General features: G+C 40.5%; 1 protein-coding gene across 4 annotated transcripts; it reads left to right on the top strand.

Moving 5' to 3' along the window:
- Positions 1-1,066: 1,066 nt before the first annotated feature.
- cyld (cylindromatosis (turban tumor syndrome)) lies at positions 1,067-20,926 on the top strand. 4 transcript variants are annotated; one of them, XM_079339327.1, is made up of 17 exons: positions 1,067-1,447; positions 2,449-2,986; positions 4,317-4,628; positions 6,400-6,505; positions 7,314-7,415; positions 7,989-8,105; positions 11,250-11,638; positions 12,437-12,602; positions 12,698-12,839; positions 13,393-13,515; positions 13,689-13,780; positions 14,173-14,239; positions 15,100-15,232; positions 17,074-17,182; positions 17,364-17,482; positions 17,855-18,071; positions 18,609-20,926. In XM_079339327.1, exons 2-17 carry the CDS (start codon positions 2,495-2,497, stop codon positions 18,791-18,793), a joined length of 2,871 nt encoding a protein of 956 aa, XP_079195453.1. In that variant the 5' UTR covers positions 1,067-1,447; positions 2,449-2,494; the 3' UTR covers positions 18,794-20,926. The 4 variants fall into 4 exon arrangements, with proteins under 4 accessions (XP_079195453.1, XP_079195455.1, XP_079195454.1 ...); XM_079339329.1 differs by lacking the exon at positions 7,989-8,105; XM_079339328.1 differs by lacking the exon at positions 7,314-7,415.
- The last annotated feature ends 2,210 nt before the right edge of the window (positions 20,927-23,136 follow it).

Genomic DNA, 23,136 nt, shown 5'->3' on the forward strand with positions numbered 1-23,136 from the left:
ATTTCTAAGCTAACAGAGAGACAAATACTAGAGCTACTGTATGCAATGGATAGTTTTTGAGTTAGAGTTGTCGTGTTGTATTGGTTATGACAAGTGTTTTGTTGTACTGCCAGTTAATGTTAAGGATGTGTATGTGTAATCTAGCTAATGTTATACTGTCATAGAAGATATCAAGACCCTAAATAGCTACTGTTTAATACACAAAATTAATGGATCTTATTAAATAAATAAACAAACAAACCTATTACTAGTCCTCATTTGAGTTGCTTTTGTATGATGTTGTTGTTGCTCTGGAATCCTGTCTGCACAACAAATGTAGCCTACCTAATAAAGAAAACCTTGAGCCTTAAGAATAACCCAATATTAGAATTTTTACTTGATCAGTGTTTTCTTTTTCACAATATAATAGAGGAAAGATAAGATATATGGTGTTGTAGTATAGTTCCACGTCAAGGATGTATACATATTTTATTAACTATGATGATCATATCCCGCAGGTCAAAATTATAATCCAGAAAAGATTATTATTCTAAAATGTGCCACATTAATTTATTATACATCAACCTGAATATAAAGTAGGGTACATATGGCTAGCCCACCTCAGCCAACTGAAAGATTGAAATTATGTGTACATACTATATTTTTTTAACTAAAGAAAAATCCATTAATATAGTCTATAACACATGTTAGTTATGGCAACTGAATATAAGCCTATTGATAATATTGTAGAAATAGGTCTGCAAAGTTTAGTTTTTCTTATGACAAATAGTTAGATTACTTATTTATTCATTTTGTATGTATTAAGTTGATTTTTATATTTAAGAAACTCATCTTCAGTAAGTCTTCTCGTTACCTGCAGTTAACCAGTGATACCCATACATAAATACATAAACATTATCTATTATATCTATGGCGATACCATCACCGGCCGACTGCTAAACGTCAACCAAACTATGCGGACTGCCCATAGATATCTGCCATTCATGGGAAAGCCCCACTGTATGGGACTGACTTTGTTACGAACCCAATCAACAGCCAATCACAACTTGAGAAGAAAGAGACTGACCAATGCCGAATGCAGAGTATTATTACGTCACACATTAACTTCCGCGAGGTCGTCTCCTGTAAATAATATATATCTCATAACTGTAGCGATACACTGAATTTTTTCAGGTATTTTCCTCGGAGAAATTACTTGTGTTTACATGCGGATAGTTCAGTGAAGAGGATGGCAGTCCTCTGCCAGCCTTTGGCTATCGTTCAGCTCGTTAGGCTAACTTTAGCGTGATACTGGCTGGTTTGGACGCTAGCATTAGCTAGCCATTGAGCTAATCAGAGGTTAATACGGGAGGAACTGAGCTTGTATTCAGAAGCCTGTGTCCAATTGACATGGATATTTGAAATGACAGTCCCTCGTGGCCTCTTTCCGAATTGACGCTTATCAAAGGTAAGTCATTTATATGGGTGGTATTTAACGTATAGGACTGTTTGTTTGGTTTGAGCTGACGGTATGTTAGCATCTTCCCTTCCTTAAAGGGCCTTAGACTGACAGTGTGATGACACCCCGCTGCTTCTCATGTTACTGATAACCACTAATAACACAACAAAGCTGTCATCATGTATGTGGTTGTTACCACTAAGAAAACACGCTGTGTATGTCAGATCAAGTCACCGATGTCGTCCGGTTCATGCTCTTCATTTCCTGTTATTTCTAAGCCGGCTCAAGCCTTGGTTGAAAAAAAAAATCCTGCGATTCTGCTTTTTTAAATACTGACGGTATAGAAATAAATAATACCCATATAGGTATTTTAGAAGAGCCTCGTCAGCCATGGTTTTTAATAAATGATGGATTTGGTGTAAAGGTGCGCTAGACTGTGCTGGGTTGGTTGATCATCATCACATCAGAGGTGTCATCAGGGGAAATCCAAAAGTCTCGTATCTGACTCTTACAGTCAACTGCCTGCTTACAATCTATTTATAGGATATTCAAATCAGTAACAAAAAGGTGATCGTCTCCTTCTCAAAACAGGGGATGACTGGGCAAAAATAAAGGCAAGACATAGCTGATCTTTTAGATTCAACGCCACCATCAAGCACACTTGATAAGATGTTTTTATTTGTCAATATATTAGTAATCATATATATTGGATGTTCATTTGATTTCCCATATCAGAGTTGTATTCACCTGAATGCAGTCAAAAGCTGTTTTACCTAATATTTCCTCAAGCTGTGCAGTTTCTTATTTGAATATGGCTCTTGGTAAATCCCTTTACAACTGATTAATGAAATTATCTCAAATAGTTAAGGCCAGTCTACTTTTAGACAGAACAGCCGTGTGCTTGACTTCTTGCTTTCAATCTGTGTACATAAGTAAGTGAATGTATGTTTCTTATTGTCCTTTAATTCATTTTTGAATGCTTGCCATATATTATTGTTTCCACAGACCAGAGGTCAAGCCCGCCTTGATGTTGGACCTCCTGCCTAGCATGCAGCCATGAGCTCTGTTCTGTGGAGCCAGGAGAAGCCCAGTGGGGGATTCAGGGAGGACTGGCGCTTCTATATGGTCATAAAGGAGTGTACAGTGGAGAAGCCTCCCCAGAAGACCCTGAGGATCCCTCGTGGTAGTCTTGGTCAGGCCTGCCAGGAACGTAACAATCTGGGACGAACCCTACCCCCCTGCAAGGGCAAGAAGAGTTTACGCATCCTGGACCAGACCAACGTCGTGCTGAGTCTGGATGAGCGAGACGTGCTGGAGCTGGATGAGAAACTGGCTGAGCTGCTGTTCCCCATCACCAACTGTGAAGAGCGCTATGCCCTGCTCTGCAACAAATCACGTCTAGAGCGCGTCCGTGATATTGACTGTGGTTCCAAGGTGCGCGTGCAGCTGCGCTCAGGGGATGAACCTTTACCTGGTGTGGTCCGCTTCAAAGGCTCACTGCTCCCTGACAGAGCCCTGTCTGGAATCTGGTTTGGAGTCGAGCTGCTGGTGAGAACTTGTGTGCTTTTTTAAAAAAATATATTATTTGGAGAGCGTTACTTGGGTAGTTTGTGTAATTACTAATAATAGCAGGAGTCTTTGTAGACCAGCAGGTAAGAAAGAACACTTTGTCCTACATGGTTTGTACATGTTACTTTCAGTTCACTGAAACCACAAACTGGTTCTTGAGAGCATTCTGACACCAAGTGATTACGCTTGAACCAAGTCACATTTGTCAGCTGTGCCTACAGACCAACAGTCCAGGAATAAAATCACAAAATCCTTGTGGTCTCCATTATTTAGGACAGGAAGTAAGACAATGTCTGCTACCATTGGCCCTAATAAGTGAGAGCTCTCATGGCAGTGAAAATGAAAGGTAAACAAGTATTTGCTGGAATACAAATACTCTTCCAGATCTTGACTGCTTCCAAATAAACGTGTCTTGCCTATTCAAGTACACTTTCTTGCTTTCTGTTCTTGAGCTTATTGTTGAGTTTATTTAAAGCACAAGGCATTGGTCCTAAAGTTGGGGGAAAAAAGACTCTTTGTCACATCTGCTATGAGAATGAAAGATCCTGTACCTTTAATTCACAATGTTATCAACATTTGGAAAGCAGGATTAAACCAGGTATATTTTTGTGTGTTTATCTTTCAATATTTGAGTTCAAAATGTTTATTTTATAATCAATTTCTGCCTCTTCTCAACTTTGTGAAATATTGCCTATAAACTAAAGTTTGTTTATGAAAGGCTCAAAGGAAGCCGCCATGTTTACCTCGAGGCAAAGGCTGTATAGATAATAACAATATTTAAACTTCTGTTCCTTCGAGCACTACAGTTCATCTGATATTTATCAGGCCGTTTATTATGCACTCTGTGCACATTACAACAATCACCAACATATAATGGGTTGGTTATTGCAGAACAATGATTTGATTCTACTGAGTCCAGCTGTTGTCTTCCTGAGTAGGTGGATGGAGCTCAAACATTCAGTCTTATTTTTGTCCTTTACCAAATGAAGCTGTCTGTGTCTTTTTGCTGCTGGATGCCTGAAATATTATAAAGGTACTTTAAGACTTCCAGTGTGGTTTTCTTAGAGTACACACAGTGTTTTTACTTACACATTTAAATGTATTTATCATCCCACTTAGTCAAGTCTAATATCTGCTGCAGTAATGGATCAAATGCTCTCACTTCTCTCCTCTCCTCTGATGAATGCTGAACAAGCTGCCTCGCCACTTGCACCACTGGTTATGACAATAAGTCGCCCATCCCTTAGCTTCTATTCTGACTCACTTTCTACACTCCTCCTTTCATCTTGTCTTTACTTCCTCCCACCAGGAGGAAGGTCGAGGCCAGGGCTTCACTGAGGGCTCCTACCAGGGCCGTCAGCTTTTTCGCTGTGAGGATGAGTGCGGCGTGTTCGTGGCCCTGGACAAGCTTGAACTCTGGGAGGATGATGATGACGAAGCTTTGGGCGAGTTGGAGGTGGATCATGTTAATTTGGTGGAAGATGACCAGGACTACCCTCCTTTGGAAATCAACTCCAGGGTTCTTGTACAGACCAGGGACGGACCAGAGAGAGGCACCATCATTTTTTGTGACCTGCTGCCGGGAAATGAGAGCCTGGGCTACTATGTGGGAGTTGACATGGTAGGATCTAAGTAGCTATATTTATTGTACTGACCACTTTATTGCTAGACACGTGCAGCCCTGAACTGATTTGTTGATTTATTTATACGTTACTCTAGAATGCTATGTTATGAAATTAAAACAGACAGTTCATAAGTCTGTTGTAAAAACAATCCACAAAATAATTATAAAAAGAAAACTGCATCCAAAAGCACAGAATGTCGGACCATCTGCTGCTTTCAGTCATTTGAACAGAAAGATAAAGACCCAACCTGGAGTTTAAAATTACAAATTGCTGTTTATGTAGAGCACTTTTTCTCGGTGTGTGTGGAGGCTTTGAAACACACAACAGATGAACCACAGAAATCAGGAAAGTGATTGGAGGTTTAATTATTGGCCATCAATAATTTTAATGTAATCGAGAGGAAATGGCTTTAAATGTAGGCCAGTCACAGGCTGGGGCTGTTTCCTAGTCAAGCCAGGAAGAAAATGTTTACTTTGATTTCATTTTAAACAGACATCACATTTGTCAAGCCCAAACATACGTAATGATTTCGTCAGATGTTGACTGGGTTGTACAGTTTTGTTGTTTGACAAGTGAGAAGAGAACGAGAGATTTAACCAATGTGATCTTGAGAAGGTGCTTTAACTGCCCAGAGATGGATTGTTGCTTCTTTTTCAAAACAAAAAAAATTGGTCAGCAAGTAATATATCAGCGCTTGACCAATCAGTTTCAGTGCTTTGGGTACCAGTCTGAGGATGCAACGACATTGTTTTAAACTTCAGCTGTCACACAGCAAAGGGATTTATCTTTGGCTTTGTAAAGTCAGCCCATTCCTAATTGCTGTTTAATACGTCAGATTTCCAGTCGTTTGATTTGCAGTCAGATGAGACGGCTGCTTTTAATCAAGTGAGATGATGTGTGCGTAGGGAGGCTCCGCTTCTGTAGAGGGCAGCAACGTGCAGAAAGTTAGACATTCCCTTTTTTTCATTTTACATTTCCAGAGTTCTTGTCTCAGGTTTTAATCAGGACTTACGTGTGTTCTTGTTTTTTTCTTCCTCTCTCAGCCTGTATATTTGTGGGGGAAAAAAAGGTCTTGTTGCCTGGGATCACATTTTCTTGTATCTATGACTACTGTTGTCAGGCGGGAGTTGTATTGTAGTCTATTGTAGAGAGAGATGGAAACACATAACTGAGGCATTTGACTGCTGATCGTTAGCAGCAGCAGCAGCAGCACCCACTCTGTGCATCTGAGCCACCCACACAAAGGCAAGGCAGTCACGCGGGGAGTGAGGTAAAGACTTAGTGCTGTATGACCCAACAGCGTGGCAAGGGTCCAGCAAGCAGCTGAGGGGAGCCCGCTGCTCTGCCTCACTCTGCGTCCAGCCTCGCCCTGCCTTCTCTAGCTAGTGGCAGTGGCTTCACACTTATCTCAGATTATCCTGCCTGGGCAGAAAACCTGAATTCAAACAGAAAAACAAAAAAACAACAAAAAAAACAAAAAAAGGAGAATAGTGTGGTTGTCTCGCACAGATTGTAGAGCTTTCAGGTGGAAGGATTGGAGATGGAAGATCTGTGGTTTATTTAAAGAGGATGAGCTGAGCACTTTGGATCCAGATGAGACACAAAACAGAGGTTCAGCGCTCAGACATCATTTAAAGAAAGAGCTTTTAGACAATCTTCAGGAAGAGAGACGGAAGACAAAAAACGTGGCGACCACCTTAACCACTTCCACAGAGATGAACGACGGCGGCAAGGTTCCTGAGGTTCTCATGTGTCCAACTCTTTCAGGACAATCCAATCGGGGACTGGGATGGTGTGTTTGATGGGAAGCTGCTGTGTAATTTTGCCAGTTTGGAGCACACCCGACTCGTCCCCATCTGTGACATAATGCCAGGTGAGTCAGCTGGTATGGGTGTGTTTGCTAAAAATCGATTAGCTGTCCCTCTCGGAGCAGCTCTGAGCTCTTTCTGGGCGTCCCGAGTTTGTGTTTTGCCTGCAGCGGGAAACAGAGAGCCTTTTGTGTCAATGGCTCACTTGTTTTTGAAAGTCAAGTGACATACTCAGGCTCTTTGTTCTCCACATTGGCAAAATGATTTGTTTATGTGTATGACTGCTGCCACTTACTATTCATCATGCGGGTGGAATATGTGGAACATTGGGAACATCGTCATTTTCAGATTTGACTTTAAAGGAAACATGAGCATGCGTTGTGTCTGTGTGTTGCGAGGTAGAGCTACTTTATCCATCACACAACTCGACTGAGTTATTAATCAGTTCAGTTTGCCATGCTTGTGATGCTGCACCGTCGTGTGGAAAGTGATATGACATAGAGTTAACAATTTAAGGTTGAGTAACTAGTTCTTCATTATCATACTGTACGCCTTGTAAATATCGTATTCTGTTCAATCTTTGTGGGATTGTTCATTACTCTCCTGGCTGTAGCATGTTGGTTTTTTTTTTTTTAACTTAAGCTAGTGTAGTGTCCCACAGTAAACTCGTTTTGTGCAGCTAATGAAGCGAAAAGAAACTTCTCAGACTAATCCAATGATATTCAGTTGTGTGAAGGCGTCGCAGAGAGAAATGATAAATCATACTGACTGAGTCTGTCTTCAGCATGCATTGGGGACATTCAGCGCTCATTACCTTTAAATGCTAATAGGGGTGTTGTGCCTCTAACGTGGATGTATTTCTGGGCTGTGCAGAGCTTTCGATGCAGGACCAAAGGCTGCAAAAGCACAGTTTTGCCCCCAGAGGCACCAGCAGTGACAAGTCGTCCTCTGGCCAAAGCAAACCAAAGAGCAAAGGTACTGCACTGCTGCCATGATACAAACTGTGGGGCGAGGAGGATTCTTAAAGGGGGCCTTCCATCCTAAATTGTCTGGTTGTCTGGTTCTGGTTTCACTATTTCTAATCCTGCAGTTGTAGCTGTTTCTGGGGTCAATTCCCGAAACAAGCTTTTTGTTTGTTTTAGAGAGCCACCGAGTGAACCAGCTCGGGTCAAACTGCTCAGGATTTTGTCAAGCAAATTGATGAATACAACACTGTCGGTGGAAAGCCCCTTTAAAGATGATAATAACAACAGAGGTCATGTTTAATTCCCGTCACAGCTGCATTGATTCAATGTAAATGGAATATTTTGGTACTCTTGTTTTTTTTTTTTTTTCTGTCTTTACGTTTTTCTGAGTTTGTACATTTGTTCCCTTTTAGTCCTCACTTGGTCTGTTACTGAAATAAGGGACCAAACATGCTCTCAGTCACACACACGCACACACACACACACACACACACACACACACACACACACACACACACACACACACTTACACATGTTGCTTACCTCTGTGTTTCTGTTCTTCATGTACTTTTGTTATTTCCAGGACTAGATCATCAGTGTGGCAGTAGAAGCAAGTCTGAATTTTACTATACTTTAAATGGCAGCTCTGTTGACCCCCCAGCCCAGTCCAAATCCAAAAGCACATGGTACATTGATGAAGGTAAAACACGGGTAATTACGGGATGCCAGTCATCTTACCAGCAAGTTCCTGTCTACAACAAGCCACACATTAATCGGTTTTGCTGAAGCACACTTTAATAAGGGCTTTATCGTTTTTTGATTTACTAACATTGGCAGGATCAGGGGGACAGCTTTTCTTCTTCTTTATGCTATGGTACTGTGGGTTTCTCTTAATACGAGGGTCCTCCAAAGGTATCATACAATCAAGATTGGTTCGCCCATAATTTGAGAATGAACTCGTGCATGAGAACACAGTTCTCCCACTTTCGAAAAGTCATGACGTGACGTGTCCTATTATTGTGACACACAAGTGTAATCGTCTCACTCATAAACAAGTTCCGTCACATTTGTTCTATTGTGATTCTCATCTATTATAAGGTATCATTATGAGGCACAATATTTCACATTTGTATGAAGTAGTTTCACCTACTGCTGTTGTTAGTACAGTCATAGATCAGGGAGTTTTTCTAAGACGATTTTAGAATCCACTAAACATAGCGATGGTGCTGAGACAGCGGCATTTTGCTGGAAGAAAAAGCACCAAACACAACTCATCTGACCTTTGTACAGAAATAGTTTCCAGCAAGTTCCACAGGAGGTCAAGTGTAGCTGTTTATTGGACTGAAGCAGGGAGTCCTTATGACTTGCTCCCTTCAAAGACTTGTGTACGTTTCGTCGTGAAACGGGGCATCTTAAACTTTGCGCCTTTAATTGACGTAAAGCTCATTACATCCACAAAACAGTTGTTTACTACTTTGTGTACAGAAAGTAAACAGCGTGTGATTTGTTTTTCTCCTTCTTCTGTAGGTGTGATACAGTATATAAAAATAGACCATGACAAAAACAGAAAGGGTTAGCTTCGATCACAGTTGGTGTTTTTGATTCATTTGTATTCCATATCGATCGCATAAATGCTTTTTTTTTTATCAGGAGTCTGATATTGTGCCTTATAATTAGAGTACACTTCTATAATGAGGACTATTTTGTCCTCCTTTTTGAAGGGAATGGCTTCTACTGAAAAAACATTTCCTGTATGTAGTAATTCTGCTGTCGTTCCAGTATTCAGGAACAAAAAAGCCCCTTCAATTCTTCATTAAGAGGATGACACCAGTTGTTGTGATTTAGCAGACTTCAGTAGAAATGTAGCTCGAACATGTTGTGCGGACAAACAAAGAAAGTCACGTGGTTTGTTGCAGTAACTTGCTGTGAAGACTTCTCCACCAGTCTCGTCCTTCATCACCATTTTAGTGTCAAATTCCACCTGCATGGCGCTATCGGTGTCGCCCTAAGGCTTTTAATAATGCTCAGTGCTGCAAATAACATCTTACCTGGCGAGTGTCTATTCATGGCTGCACAGGCAGTTAATGCCACGGATGAATACTGTGGAATTGAATTTGCAGTGCAAAGATTTAGTAAAAGCCTTTTGTGCGTCAGGACTGATTGATTCAGTCAGCACATGGACTCATTGTTTGGTATTTCTTCTTTCGGGGCACAACTTAACTTCGTCTTTTTTATGAGGGAAGTGACATGCACATAACATCACCATTACAAGCCAGTTGTGAAGCATTTATTGGGCCTTATGAATCCCATTATAACCTTTCTGTTCCTTCTCTATTTTAATGCAATATTCTTTTTCCTGTTTCATTTGTAACCACTCAAGCTGTGAAATTAAAATACACATGTACAAACTGAACGTTTGAATGGCTGCTGTAGTAATTCAGAACTCATGCATAAATGAAGAGCGGTCAGTTGTAAAAGGCTGACGGCTTATTCACAACTGCGTGCTCATCCTGTGAATGTGTAATCATTTTTGTGTTTCTCAGGGTCACTTTCCACTCTGTGTGTTTTTCTTTTTTCTATTACGGTGCTTTTGTTTCTGTTACAACATCATCAACACTCCTGACTCCTCCAGTTCTCGCAGTTAATGAGGAGTTCAAGTGTGATTAATAAAGCTTAAAGGTGAATGCCCCCAATTCAAGAGTTCACTCTGTCTTTCCGAAGCCATTTCAAACTCTGAGTTGCAAGATTGATAACAACAGGATATAAGAATTGAACGATTTATCTAAAATTAGCGGCAAAATTCACACACTATAGTACACGCATGAGTTAGATAGAAAAAAGAATGCATCGTATACGTATAGCTGTGAGGCTGCCGTTCAGTGTATGAAAGATTGAAGATGTTGTCCTGATATAAAGAAAAACCTTCCTCTTGACTGCGTCGGGTTACAGTGTGATGAGATTTATAAACGGGACCTGTCACTTCTGTAAAGTTCCTGTTTTGTGCTTTAATGTTTGTGTGCTCCTGAAAGCTTCACAGAAATGTAAAACCTTTTGAGGACGCTAACGTGTGGCCTAAGACCTAGCCTTCGCAAAGACTGATCACTCAACTTTCACGATACACCCGGAATGATTCTCTGTTGGATTCTTATATTGGGTGGCAGTTTTTACACTATGATACTGTGGGTTTCTCTTAATACGAGGGTCCTCCAAAGACGATCAAGTTTGGTTAGCCCACAATTTGAAAATTAACTCGTGCATGAGAACGCAGTCCTCCCACTTGAGAAAAATCATGACTTTTAAGGAGGTTTTTAGAGTTTTGAAGTATGTGTTTTCTTTTTCAACTCAGCACTTTGTGCGGAAACCTGCCTCAATGAGACGACGTGTGAGTGATCAAATCTCTGATAATGGTTCATTTGATTCTATAGATAAACTGAATGAAGTGCTCAAGGTGAAACGACGTGGTAAGTTGTTTAAGCTCAAAGGTGAAGTGGAGTTGATAACACAACACCACCACATGGAAAAGAAATCTGCACACTTGTTTCTCAAATTCTTTTGACCTTTGACCCCATAACTTGAATTGGGTGGTGACTTTTTTCCCCCCCCCTCCCTCATTGTTGTTATTATTTTTGCATCTAAGCGTTGTGCACTGGAACCTTTTTAGGACATTCAACACCTGTATGCACATTTTTCCTAGCCTCTAGTGGTTGAAGTGCTCACGCTGCAAGAGAAATTCAGTTTGGTGTTAATTCATTCTAAGACACTGATATCTCTGTAGGAAAGACAGCATGTGTAATATGACATGGACCTTAAATTAGGTTTTGGTTTTCTGGCTTTTCTCCTGCAGTTGGGGAGGACCCCGCCAAGTCCCTCACAGACACGCCCCCTGACTTCAACCAATCCTCCCCACCCTCCAGAGCCCCGCCCTCTGCCTCGTTATCCAGTGACAACAAGTTCCACTCTCTACCGTTCAGCCTGAACCGAAAGCCCGGGCCCATCGACAGCATGAGTCATGGGCCCCTCTCTCTCTCTGTCCAGTCGGTGATGGGAGAGCAGCCTGAGCCCACGTCACCTGCTGCTCCTCTCTCACCACAGCCTCCCACGCCTCCTCGGGGACAGCCTGGTCTCGAGGTGGGCTCACTGGTAGAAGTAAAGGAAAACCCCCCTCTGTGTGGAGTCATTCGCTGGGTGGGTCTACCTCCCGGCCTGCTGGAGCCTTTGGCGGGGCTGGAGCTGGTGAGAAAACACAGCAACATCCTTTAGCACACATTATCAGTTACAGAGGCTGGTGGACCTTTTTTAAGAAAAGAATAAAGTCCTCTTTATTCAAGGTTTGAACTTTTTCTGTGAAATGCACACTCTTTAAAACGGCTATTTCTCTGATTAAATCTGATGTATATAAATCATCTGTCTTCTTACTTAGGGACTCGTTTGCTTTTATAGGGAATATTACAGAGACATCAATATTAATTTCAGATTGTTTCACAACCAATTTCAAACTCCGTACAGGAGCATTACATGGCTTTATTTGAAATTGGCATTGTTGAATAGTTTATTATTTAACTGACATGGAGTTTCTTCTGGTTAACTTTGTAAGCAAATTTACATTCTTGCTAACGACAGTCAGACGACAATATCTGAACCACTTTACTATCTGCCTGTGTGATATAAAGCTGAGGTCGGTAACATAGCTTCATATAAAGGCTGTAAATGTAAACCTTTCATTGACTGTTTGTTTTCACCCGTAGTTTTCTGCTGTAATATTTCTTAACCAGGCACTGTCACACCCTCATTTCTCTTCTAGTTTCCTAGCAACCTGATAGTGAGAAAAGACACAAGGAAGTCACTTGGACCACAAAAAAAAAGCAAATGCGAGTGTTTAGAAAATGTTGACCGTTTCCTGTTAAAAAGTATCCCCATCGTTTTATTTTATATTAAGTACAACAGGTCAAATCATTTAAAGCTCACACTTCTTCAACGTACAAACTAGCAGTACTGGGCAATAATTGTATCACGCCGTTTGACTCTTTTCAGGAGGAAGAGTGCCCTGGTTGCACTGATGGCACCTTTAAAGGTACTCGATACTTCACCTGCCCACCCAAAAAAGCTCTGTTTGTGAAGCTCAAGTGTTGCCGGCCTGACTCCCGCTTCCCGTCCCTGCATCACTCGTCCAACCCCATTGAACGATGCAACTCCATCGGTGAGTCAGAAGATGGAAGGATTCATCACAGTAACAAAAGTCACTATTGTCTCAACGACGTTGTGTTAGTGCTTTTTCTGTTGGTGTTTTTGCAGCTTTTGGGGGTTACCTTAGTGAGGTCGTACATGAAAACACTCCTCCCCGCACGGAAAACGATGGTCTGGATGTCATGGTGGGAAAAAAGAAAGGCATCCAGGGTCATTACAACTCCTGCTACTTGGATTCTACCCTCTTCTGGTGGGTATTTCTTTCGGTCTAGCAGTTTATGCTGTTTTATTCACTCTGTAGACTTTAGTCACATCGATTGGCTGCATGGGGCTTCCTCGGCGAGCAGCGCTGTGTTTGCCCAGAGGCAGAAGCTTGTTAGTAAACTGTTGTGACTTTTCCCACTGACAGGTTGTACTCCTGCCGTGAGCAAGCTAGTGGATAGTGGATCTGTTATTTCTACCAACTCTGCCGAAGGGCCATTCAAAAAAAATATTTTACTTCACTGAAGAACAGGAAACGCTTTGATTACAATTCGATCAGTTTTGCAATTTGGCTTAAATTTACCTTTCAAAGAATAATGTAAAAATAAAAAAAAATAAAAAAAACACTTTCAGCGGAGAAAGTATTCAACAGAAAATCCAGGAGAAGATCTTTCCATTGAGAGCATTTTCTGAATCAACTACATGTTAACAAAAATGTAACTTAAAAAATGTCATTATGTTGTCTCGATCATGGGTCATCATCATTTCAGTTGTATCACTCCCATAAAAGACACATACTACTTGTATTCTGTGTTCTGCAGTCTTTTCTCCTTCAGCTCAGTACTGGACACAGTTTTACTGAGACCCCGATCAAAGACTGATGTGGAGTATTACCGAGAGACCCAAGAGCTTTTACGCACAGAGATAGTCAACCCACTGCGCATGTAAGTCTTCTGTTTCTGTTTGAACAGGAGCTGAAACCTGCTTTGACTTCAGATATTTCATAACAGAGCCATCTGACTATAGTCTGGTTTTATTTCTGAGTTTATAATTCCCTTCATTGAACCCTGAATGTAGCATCAGATATGTATTTATTGTCTTCTTCTTTGCCCTGCAGACATGGGTATGTTTGTGCCACTAAAGTGATGAAGTTAAGGAGAATACTGGAGAAAGTAGAAGCTGCCTCTGGGTTTACCTCTGAAGAAAAAGGTAGGACCGTGACAGTGAGAAACTATTTTGTCTTTTAACAGCGGTGCAGTGAAAATGTTTCACTGTTCTCTCTAGTTTGTTGATATTATTTTTCTAACTTTTTTTATATTCCAAGTCCTCTCAAGGTATCTGATTTCTAAAGACATCGATATTACTTTTATTTATTTATTTTTAAAATGAAGTGAAACTTGTTAAGGACACAGTCAGCTCAATAGAAAGTGTGAAGTTTTAGCTGCCGCTTCAAGTCACGAAAAACAGAAGGAATCAGTAACCTAACATGGTTTACACTTTAATGCTATGAACTTTGTCGTTATTGTGTCTGTGTGCGATTAGCATTCATTATGTCATTGAAAAGCTACAGCACGTCTCACGGGAGCACATTTGTTATGCAGATCCCGAGGAGTTCCTTAATATCCTTTTCCATCACATTCTGCGGGTGGACCCTTTGCTCAAGCTAAGGTGAGTCATAACTCACCTGCATCTTTAGCTTCTTCTAAGCACACCTTTGTTTGGACTGAAAACTCTAACATTGACGTCTTGTGATTTTCTAGTTGCTCTCCTTTACTGAGCAGAAGATGTGGCTGAATCGTTAGCGTTATTACATTCAATTCACCATCCATAAATGTCTTTTATTGATTTGCTTCGCAGACAGTGGAAATATGACTCAAAGCTCAAAGTCTGTAGATTGGCACAGACGCTTAAGGTTTCACTTCTGCTACCGTTTTGAGATGGGAATTGAAATCGCAGACGGTGTGGTTAAACTGTGAGAGGTTTTTCTGGTCACTTTATTAAAACTCCCCTCTCGTTATGTCTGTTCCTTAAGAAGCTTCTGTTCATCAAATAACTAGAGTTAAAGATAGATGTTTTCATTCAGTATTCTTTTTGCAGTTCTATATTTGGGAAAACAAACAACTCACACATTCTCGTTTTTCACCCTGAGACAAAGCGTTGAGTTTTTAAGCCGGGACATAGAACATGTCTAAGCTGAAACATGAAGCTAGCTCACAGATGAAAGTCTGTCTTTTAACTCAAACGGGAACATGATGCATATGTTCAGAAAGTGTTCATTTCAGATGTTTCTTTTAAACTGGCTGTTCATCAGTATGCTCTGTACTGCTTTTATAACACATGCAGACTGAGTTATTCCCTCCTGGTGTCTCTATTTTATTAAACATATTCTGGTAGGTATTGATTTTAAACTTATATTTACAGTTGGTGTTCCTTCAAATACATTAGTTATGATCACATTTAGAGTGTCCTAAAGTTTTTTTTAGAATACAAATCCAAATATTGCTTAAAATATTATTTGTGTTTTGCAGGTCAGCAGGTCAGAAGGTCCAGGACTGTTACTTTTACCAGATTTTCATGGACAAAAAGGACAAGGTGGGAGTTCCTACCATCCAGCAGCTCCTGGAGTGGTCCTTCATCAACAGCGACCTCAAGTTTGCAGAGGTGACTTTTGTTTGGATTCATCTTGTCGTTATAAAACATGAGCCTGAACTGATTTTGATGTAAGAGTTGTGATTTTGATGTAGGCTTGTTTGGCACAATATTTCCCAGCTCCAGGGTTCCCACGGTCATGGAAAACCTGGAAAACTCATGGAATTTTTAAATCAAATATTCCAGGCCTAGAAATTCATTATTAAACATTCTTTAAAGTTTTGAAAAAGTCATTGAATTTTGTTTTGTGAAATGAACCTTCCACGTAATGTAACATAACGGCAGGAACCGTGTGAGCGGTTTGTAAACAGAGACCTCGGTCGTCAGGGAGCAGAACACAGCCCCGTGTACCACCTGCACACTAACAACTCACTACCTGCAACGCCAGCTGTCATGAATCTAATTCACATCGTGGACATATGTTTTTTAAGCTTCGTTTGGCCGTTGCCCAAGCTTCTTTTTTATGATGCTGCGAAAACTTCACCCATGTTCATCGCGTGCATGGAGTTATTTTTCTGTGAGAACACTGCAGAAAGATTTCAAGCCAGCTTTTCTGTTAAACATGTCTGGTCATATTCACTTTTTGGTAGCCATAAGTAAACTTTTGACAAACGTGCTAGCTTGAAGGTAACTTTATACAGCTTTGTGGTTCATTATTATCTCAGACAGAATTGAAGTGTCAGCTGGTCAACACATTTAATAAGGTGGCCCAGAGGGAATTAAACTTTATGAGAATCAGCAGGAGCAAAACATAGGGTTCATATATTGATAATGTTACACATTTTATTATAGAAGATACACATATATTGTCATACGTGATGACTGTATAGTTTTGTTCTCACTGCCCATGAGTGGAACATGGTAAGCCCTGTTCTTCAAAGTCTTCAAAGGGACTCGAGGTTAGGAGCATCATGGCTTTATCAAACATTGAAAAGAAATATCAACAAGCAATTGTGTTTTTCTTATTGTTTGTGCTGCTTCTGAATGCTACAGTCATCTGTAAATTCACATTTTAAAGCTGATATTTAAAAAGAAAAACATTTCCAAACCCCAAACCCCCCCCCACCCCCCCCCCTGTAGTTTTTCATCCCTGATGAGTTTGCACTGCTCCAGGCAGTTAAAGCGCTAGACAGTTCACGTGTTGGAGCACCAAAGGCGCCTATCTCAACACGTTCTGTGTTACACCTTACTAAAAATCTCTCCTTTTTTGGTTATCTAACGGTATGTGAGTTTGTTGACAAAATGGATTGGAGTGAAAAAACTCATCAGTTAGAAAATATTTGGCATTGCCCCCGTTAGTTTTCATACAATAATTAGCAGTCGGAATAAAGTATACTATACAGCTCTGTTCGTATACTTATATAGTTTGTGAATGATAGTGGGCATGTTATAGACATGTATAGGCAGAGTGGAAACAGGGGTCTTCTTCTGTCCCACATGTCCAGCCAGCTGCCAGAAGGACCAACCCCACAGAGACACAAATAAAGTAGTCGGCTATTAAACAGGACTTTCTCTTCTAAATCCACAACAAACCCAACTATTACAATTTCTGGATCAGGATCTGTTGACTAAACACTTCCTTCAAATAAGAAATGTTGAACTCAAAGTACAGTCTTAAGTTAAGAGTTCCTTGCAGTTTATACTTTATTGTACTTTATTTATATTATTTTTGTCCTTGAATTACCAGATACAGTTTCATAACGTTTCACTAAGCTGTTAACTTCTTTGAGCTTTGTAAGAAGTATTTGTCCATAGGTCTCAGGTTCCTGTGTTCTCTGAGATAAGCTGGTGTTTCTATACTGCCTCGCTGACACAAGTTTTCTTTCTCTGTTTTGCTTGTATAACCTTCCCAGGCTCCCTCCTGCCTTATCATCCAAATGCCCCGCTTCGGCAAGGACTTCAAAATGTTCAACAAGATTTTCCCCTCACTAGAGTTAGACATCACAGACCTTCTTGAAGACAGTGAGTTGAAGCGAAAGAAAAAACAATTCCCTGCATGTTTTCTTGTTTATCAGACTTGATTCAGATCTTTGTGGCATTTTGGAGACTTTCTTCCTTTCAAACGTACTCTTGACATTTTAAAAGAACTATACTTTCATGTTGTGCGTCCGCCAAAATATAAGCTTGTGTTTTTACTATCCAGCACCGAGGGAGTGTCGAATCTGTGGAGGCCTGGCTCTCTACGAGTGTCGAGACTGTTATGAGGACGGGGACATTACAGCTGGCAAGATCAAACAGTTCTGTGAAAAGTGCAATACCCAGGTAAACAACAGAGGGTATTATTGCAACACAAGTCCAACTAAAACTTAGCTGGGAAACCTAAGTCTGAACCAGCCACTTGGTGGCGCCAACGCCAAAGGAATGAAACTGTTTCAGAGCAGCAGTTCTGTAGCAGGAGAGTTGATTTGAAAGTAGGTTTTAAGACATGTTCGTTTCTTTTAATCTCCCAGAACATGTACAGAAACACGGTTGAACTTAATTCTATATCCCCATTTGGAAATAAAGTCCAACACTGAGTTTCAAATATGCATGTATATGAATGTATATAATAATTAAATTACATTCCTTAATCTTTGAAGACAAATTCCATAAACAGTCTGTGATACAGTGTTGTCCTGCTTGTACTGATTTTAGGTCCATCTCCACCCGAGGAGAAAAACTCATCGGCACGGCAAACTGTCTGTCCCTAAGGAGCTGCAAGAAGGGATGGGGCGGCCGGGCAGTTATCCCCGCCAGAGGATGGAGCTGTTCGCTGTGCTGTGCATCGAAACCAGTCACTATGTGGCCTTTGTCAAGTACGGCAGTGCAGATTCTGCCTGGCTCTTCTTCGACAGCATGGCAGACCGTGATGGTAGGTGTCATTGGCTTCTAATGCTGTGTTAGTTATGACATCAAACTGAAGTCAAGTCCAGAGAAGTTGATTCAGTGCCACAGATGGTATTATAATAAGAGATACTTAAAGATCCAAATATTCAACATTATAAAGATTATTTCCTGGTTTCTTTATTTAGTTTTTTTGATCAGTTAGTTTTCTGGAATTAGTCGACCATTTATTTGCCATTTGAAATAACCTGAAGTCACTTTAAAAACCTAAAAGTACTTGAGACAATGTTTTGCATTGTTCCTTTTTAAATAACATGTTCATTCCATCATCACGACTGCTTGTCATTATTTTATGTTGATCAACCAATCGAAATTCAGCTAACTGTTTCTCATGCTTTGTGTAATAACCACACCAGACGTAATTTGAAACAGCTTTACAGTCATGTGTTTATTTTGGTCAGAAGCTTTGAACCATAAATGCACAAAAAGCTGTGATTATGTTGTTAATATGGCTTTGCTAATACATAAACATGTAGATTGAATGATTGCTCATGTGTCTTTGCAGGAGGGCAGAATGGTTTCAACATCCCCCAGGTGTCTCCTTGTCCGGAGGTGGAGGCCTACCTGAAAATGACCCCGGAGGAGCTGCACGCCCTCGATCCTAAGAGCATCCAGGGCCAGGCCCGACGCCTGCTGTGCGACGCCTACATGTGCATGTACCAGAGCCCAACCATGAGCCTGTACAAGTAGAATCCTCCTCTCCCCAACCCCTCAACCCTTCCATCCCTGTCCCTCAGCCACACCTCCTCCCCTTCTCCCACGGCAGGAGATTCCCAGAAAGACCAAAAATGAAAAATAAACTGAAAGAAGAAAGGCTGCCAGCAAGCAGGGGGTGCTGTCCGGAGTTAACCCCCTACTCCACCTCTCCTCTATGCCTGCTCTTCTCCAGAGGGTGGAGAGATGGAAGAGAAGGGAGGGAGAAGCCTATTTGCACTGTGCATTAGTTGAAGTGTTGTGTTCTTCATGTATAGTCCTATGTAGCTTCCCTGTGTCTCACAGCTGAGCATCGGTGTTGGCTGATGAAGCAAAGGTAGGCCTTATGAAGGTTCACTCCCTGTTCAGGGAGGAAGGGGGTAAAAGATGCAAGGGAGGGTATATTCGCTTCACCACGCCAACAGACATGCAACAGAAACAAAATGAGCTAGTGGGAGGACCCTGGCCACCTCATTTACCTTAGGAAAAGAGGAGTTGTGCTATTCTTAATCACTGTAAACGTTGGGAGCTTTTCATAATGCGACATTAAGGAAGCAACAGAGTGCACAAAATCCTCATCCAACATGTGTGTACTGTTCTAAAAACTTGTGTAAAAACTCTTAGTAGCATAGATGATTCTCCAGGTAGTTACATCAACAGTATAGATGTCAACCTACTGTGCATTTGCATTAAGACCAGAGTATTCTGCTCTTTGTGAACTGGTTTGCATATTTCCCATCACGCTGTTTCAATGTCTATACAGTACATGTGTTGCAGAAACAGATGTAGCCATTGTAAAAGTCTCACGTTCCACTGCATACTCGCTCGACCAATGCTGCACTTTTGGCTCTATCCCCAAGTGGACCGATCAGGAAACATTTAGGTTTTGCTTCTTTGTTTTTTTTTGTTTTTTTTCTCACATTGGAAGCCAGAGGGAGTGCTAATTTGTAGATTGGGAGACATCAGAGTTTAGTGTTACAGAATACAAATGTGCTTCTTTTCTGTAGCTGTAAAGAACGCTCTGCATTGCTAATGCAGGTTAGATGCCAGATAAATGCATGAAGGGAGACTTGTACAATGGCTCCTGTTGTAGAGCTGCTTGGTGGAGCACTCCATGCGTTCATAGGGTCAATGAGGTGAAATACTGGAATAGTCTGGCTGTTTCCTTTTAATAAGAGACGGTATGATGTTAAGAGTTTCACATTAAATGTTTTTTAGAGACTCCTGCTATGACTAAATTTAAATTATATCTTATGTTTACAAAGCCTTTTTCTCTGCCCGTCACGGCAAGTATTGACTCGCTGCCTTCCATGAAGATGTGACATGCAATGTTTCCAGCCACACAACAGATAACAACAAATGGTGATCAAATATTATTATTTATTATATCCTAATCATATTACAAACTCCTGTGTCATCCTTTTTTAAAGAAAATGAGTCAGGGCTGATGATTCTGACCTGGGTACTGCTTGTCCTCTTTCACTGTATAATGAAGTGAGTTATTGTAGTTTACGCTGTCTCATAGCAACTACTGAATGTTAATAGTGACCTATTGAACAGTGTAGAGTTAAAGGACAGGATGCAGACGAGAGGATTGGAACCTTGGGTAACCACATACAAATATATATGTATAAAAACATTAAGAAATATTTATCCTTGATTGATTAAACAGTACCTGAAGTCTAAAGATCATGTTATGGATTGAGACAAAGCATTAGTTTTTTATATATCACATATAATTAGATGAAATCAACAAACTGCACAAGTTGGCATCAGCATTATCTTTTTTCTGCATCACAACTGAATCATGGATTTTGTCGTGAGTATTAACAAACTTATGAGGGTTTTATAAACGCAGTTCCAGTTGGCAGATCCCATTTGCTCTGTTGGTGGTTCCCTCTGTCCAAGGGATCCTGACAGGAGACCTTCCTGTGCGAGTGAACTTTTTTTCTGCACTGCTGAAGCTTGTAACTGACTGGAGCCTTGTTCTCTGTGAGAGAATTCTCAGAACAGAGGATGGGATTTTTATTTTCTGTTGCATCTGTACAGTTGACATATGTCACAGGTGGAAACTTAATGTCAGTGATGTTCCTGTCAATGTTAACAAAATAAAGCCTATTTTGAAGGGTACCCGGCATGTTGTGAGTGTTGTGACAGCAGGTCTGCCGTACACTGTGTGACAGGGCATCAGCATCATGGGTCGTCTTAGATGCTCATCTTGCTGAAGCCTTGAGTTGGGAGTGGTATAGGAGAAAGGTAAGGATACTATTTATGATTATTATAAATGCAATATGGTTTGGAAAGAAATTTAACAATATCAATGTGGCTGGAGGGCACTATGGAGTGTAGGAAGAAAGTATTAGAGACAGAAGAGAATAGAAAGCATTTATTGTCATACCAATCTATAAGAAAGTTAGAAATGCTTCACCTTAAAGTGCACAGACATACAGGAATACACAGCTTCAAACAACTTGCATTCAAGTGACATGTTAGCAGATAATGTGTATTGCACAGTAGCTTGCCACAAGTAAACAATATGTATTGCACCATCTGAAATGTAATCATTCCAAAGGTAAGACATATTTGCATACTGCAGTAGAAACGTGATTTGTGAAAGAGTAAAGAGAAAAATATACTTGGGCTCAGGTGACAAGTGACGAAATAAAACAAAGACAGCTAGCTTGAATTGATGTAGAATTGAGCTCCAGCATGGCTTGGTACAACTGATTAATAAAAACAACAACATTTATTCATTTGGTTTAAAAAAAAATTGGTCTGACATAATTCAAAGGAAAACTTTTCAGATTAAGATTTAGATTTTACATGAATTAGTCAATTAGAGAGATATTCAAGAATGCGTGTTTTCCATCCATGTGACAGTAGGAGGACACTGCAGAGGTTTATCACAAAGGCATAAAAAGCATGAGATTAATTGCGATCAACAACAAAAAAGAATACATTATTTTAATTGTGATTATTTAGTAAATGCTGACAGCCCTATACAGACACGACACAACACAACGTGTCTTTTTGGGATTTAAAATTCTCCTCATCTGACTACAAAATGATCCATGCTATATCGTTTGTTACTTTGACTGCTTAGTTTAGTACAAACCTTGAACTTGACATGTTTTGTAAGGAAAATAGAAACAATATGTTTTATCTAAAGTGATAAAAAGCCCTGCAGTTGAAAGTGCTCTACCCTTGGATTGAACATTTCTGAGAAACATATAATTATTGGCTCTTTGTTTTTTCTTCTTAACATCAATATTAATGTCATTACCACTTTGTTTTGAACTGGGATGCTGTTTTAGGAAGTCCTTGAAAAAGCAAGTCCCTGTGGTGGTTTTTTTTTTTTTTTTCCCTTCATGTTTAAGGTGCGTATCAGCCCGACAAAGATCTGATTCTCTGCTGGTCAGATTACAAGGATCCAGTCTAATTTGTGCTTCTGTCACAGTGATCATCCACCAACTTGTTAACATACAACAACAATATGATTACAGATTGTAATGCTACGAGGAGGATGAAAAGAATTATAGTCAGTTTTGACCACTTGGTTGGCTTTAAGTCCTTCATCTGGCCTATATGCTTAGATTAAATCCACATCTAGTGACCCAATTCCCTAGACAGTGTCTAATAAAAGAATACCCAGGGATGTATTAAACAAGAATCCACCCCACAGGAAGCTCTGTCCACACCTTACCTGCACCGTTTAGTTTTAGTCAAACTTGAAACCAGCTTAGCTAGCTGACTTCAGAAGTGCCAGATAAGTATTTGTCAACAGAACAGCTGGCACACAATGCCCTCTTGTAGCTTTATGCCACAGCATATGCCAGCCGCTCGTAGCTTGTGGTAATTTAGCCAGGGCTGGTTCTACATGAACAGATGGGCTCAAGTATTGTTATTCTCACTCCAGCTCAGGGCCCCTGGGGGGAATCACTAAATAAAATCAAAGCAGATGGACCTCTCTGGGCTAGGCTGTGTTTATGAAAAACAGCCAGTACAACCAGTGTCCGTCTTAACACCTTTACCCCGCCCTCCTAACAACTAACAGGAAACAGCAATACAGTAGTTGAACGTCACCTGCACTGGGTTTTTTGCTCTGCATTCACCCAAACAGCAGGCAAACCCAAACATACAGAAAACAGGATGTACATTATGGCTGTACCTATTCTTCAATCATTTCAATCAACCACAACAAGTTCTCTTTTAGCCCCCTGACCTTAAACTGTGAAAATCTCTCAAAACAAACGCTCACATTTTGTTGATGGTTCATAAATATTTTACTTTCCTGTTCTTTCTCACTAACAGAGGACTGTTTTGTTCTTTTATAGCCTTGT

Source organism: Symphodus melops (genome assembly GCF_947650265.1).
Source record: "Symphodus melops genome assembly, chromosome: 3".
Taxonomy (NCBI): Eukaryota; Metazoa; Chordata; class Actinopteri; order Labriformes; family Labridae; genus Symphodus; species Symphodus melops.

Coding starts and splice junctions, on each gene's coding strand:
- cyld (XM_079339327.1), top strand. CDS start 2,495: ATGAGCTCTGTTCTGTGGAGCCAGGAGAAGCCCAGTGGGGGATTCAGG. Junction 4,629..6,399: donor ACTATGTGGGAGTTGACATG/GTAGGATCTAAG, acceptor CAACTCTTTCAG/GACAATCCAATCGGGGACTG. Junction 17,183..17,363: donor CACAGACCTTCTTGAAGACA/GTGAGTTGAAGC, acceptor TTTACTATCCAG/CACCGAGGGAGTGTCGAATC.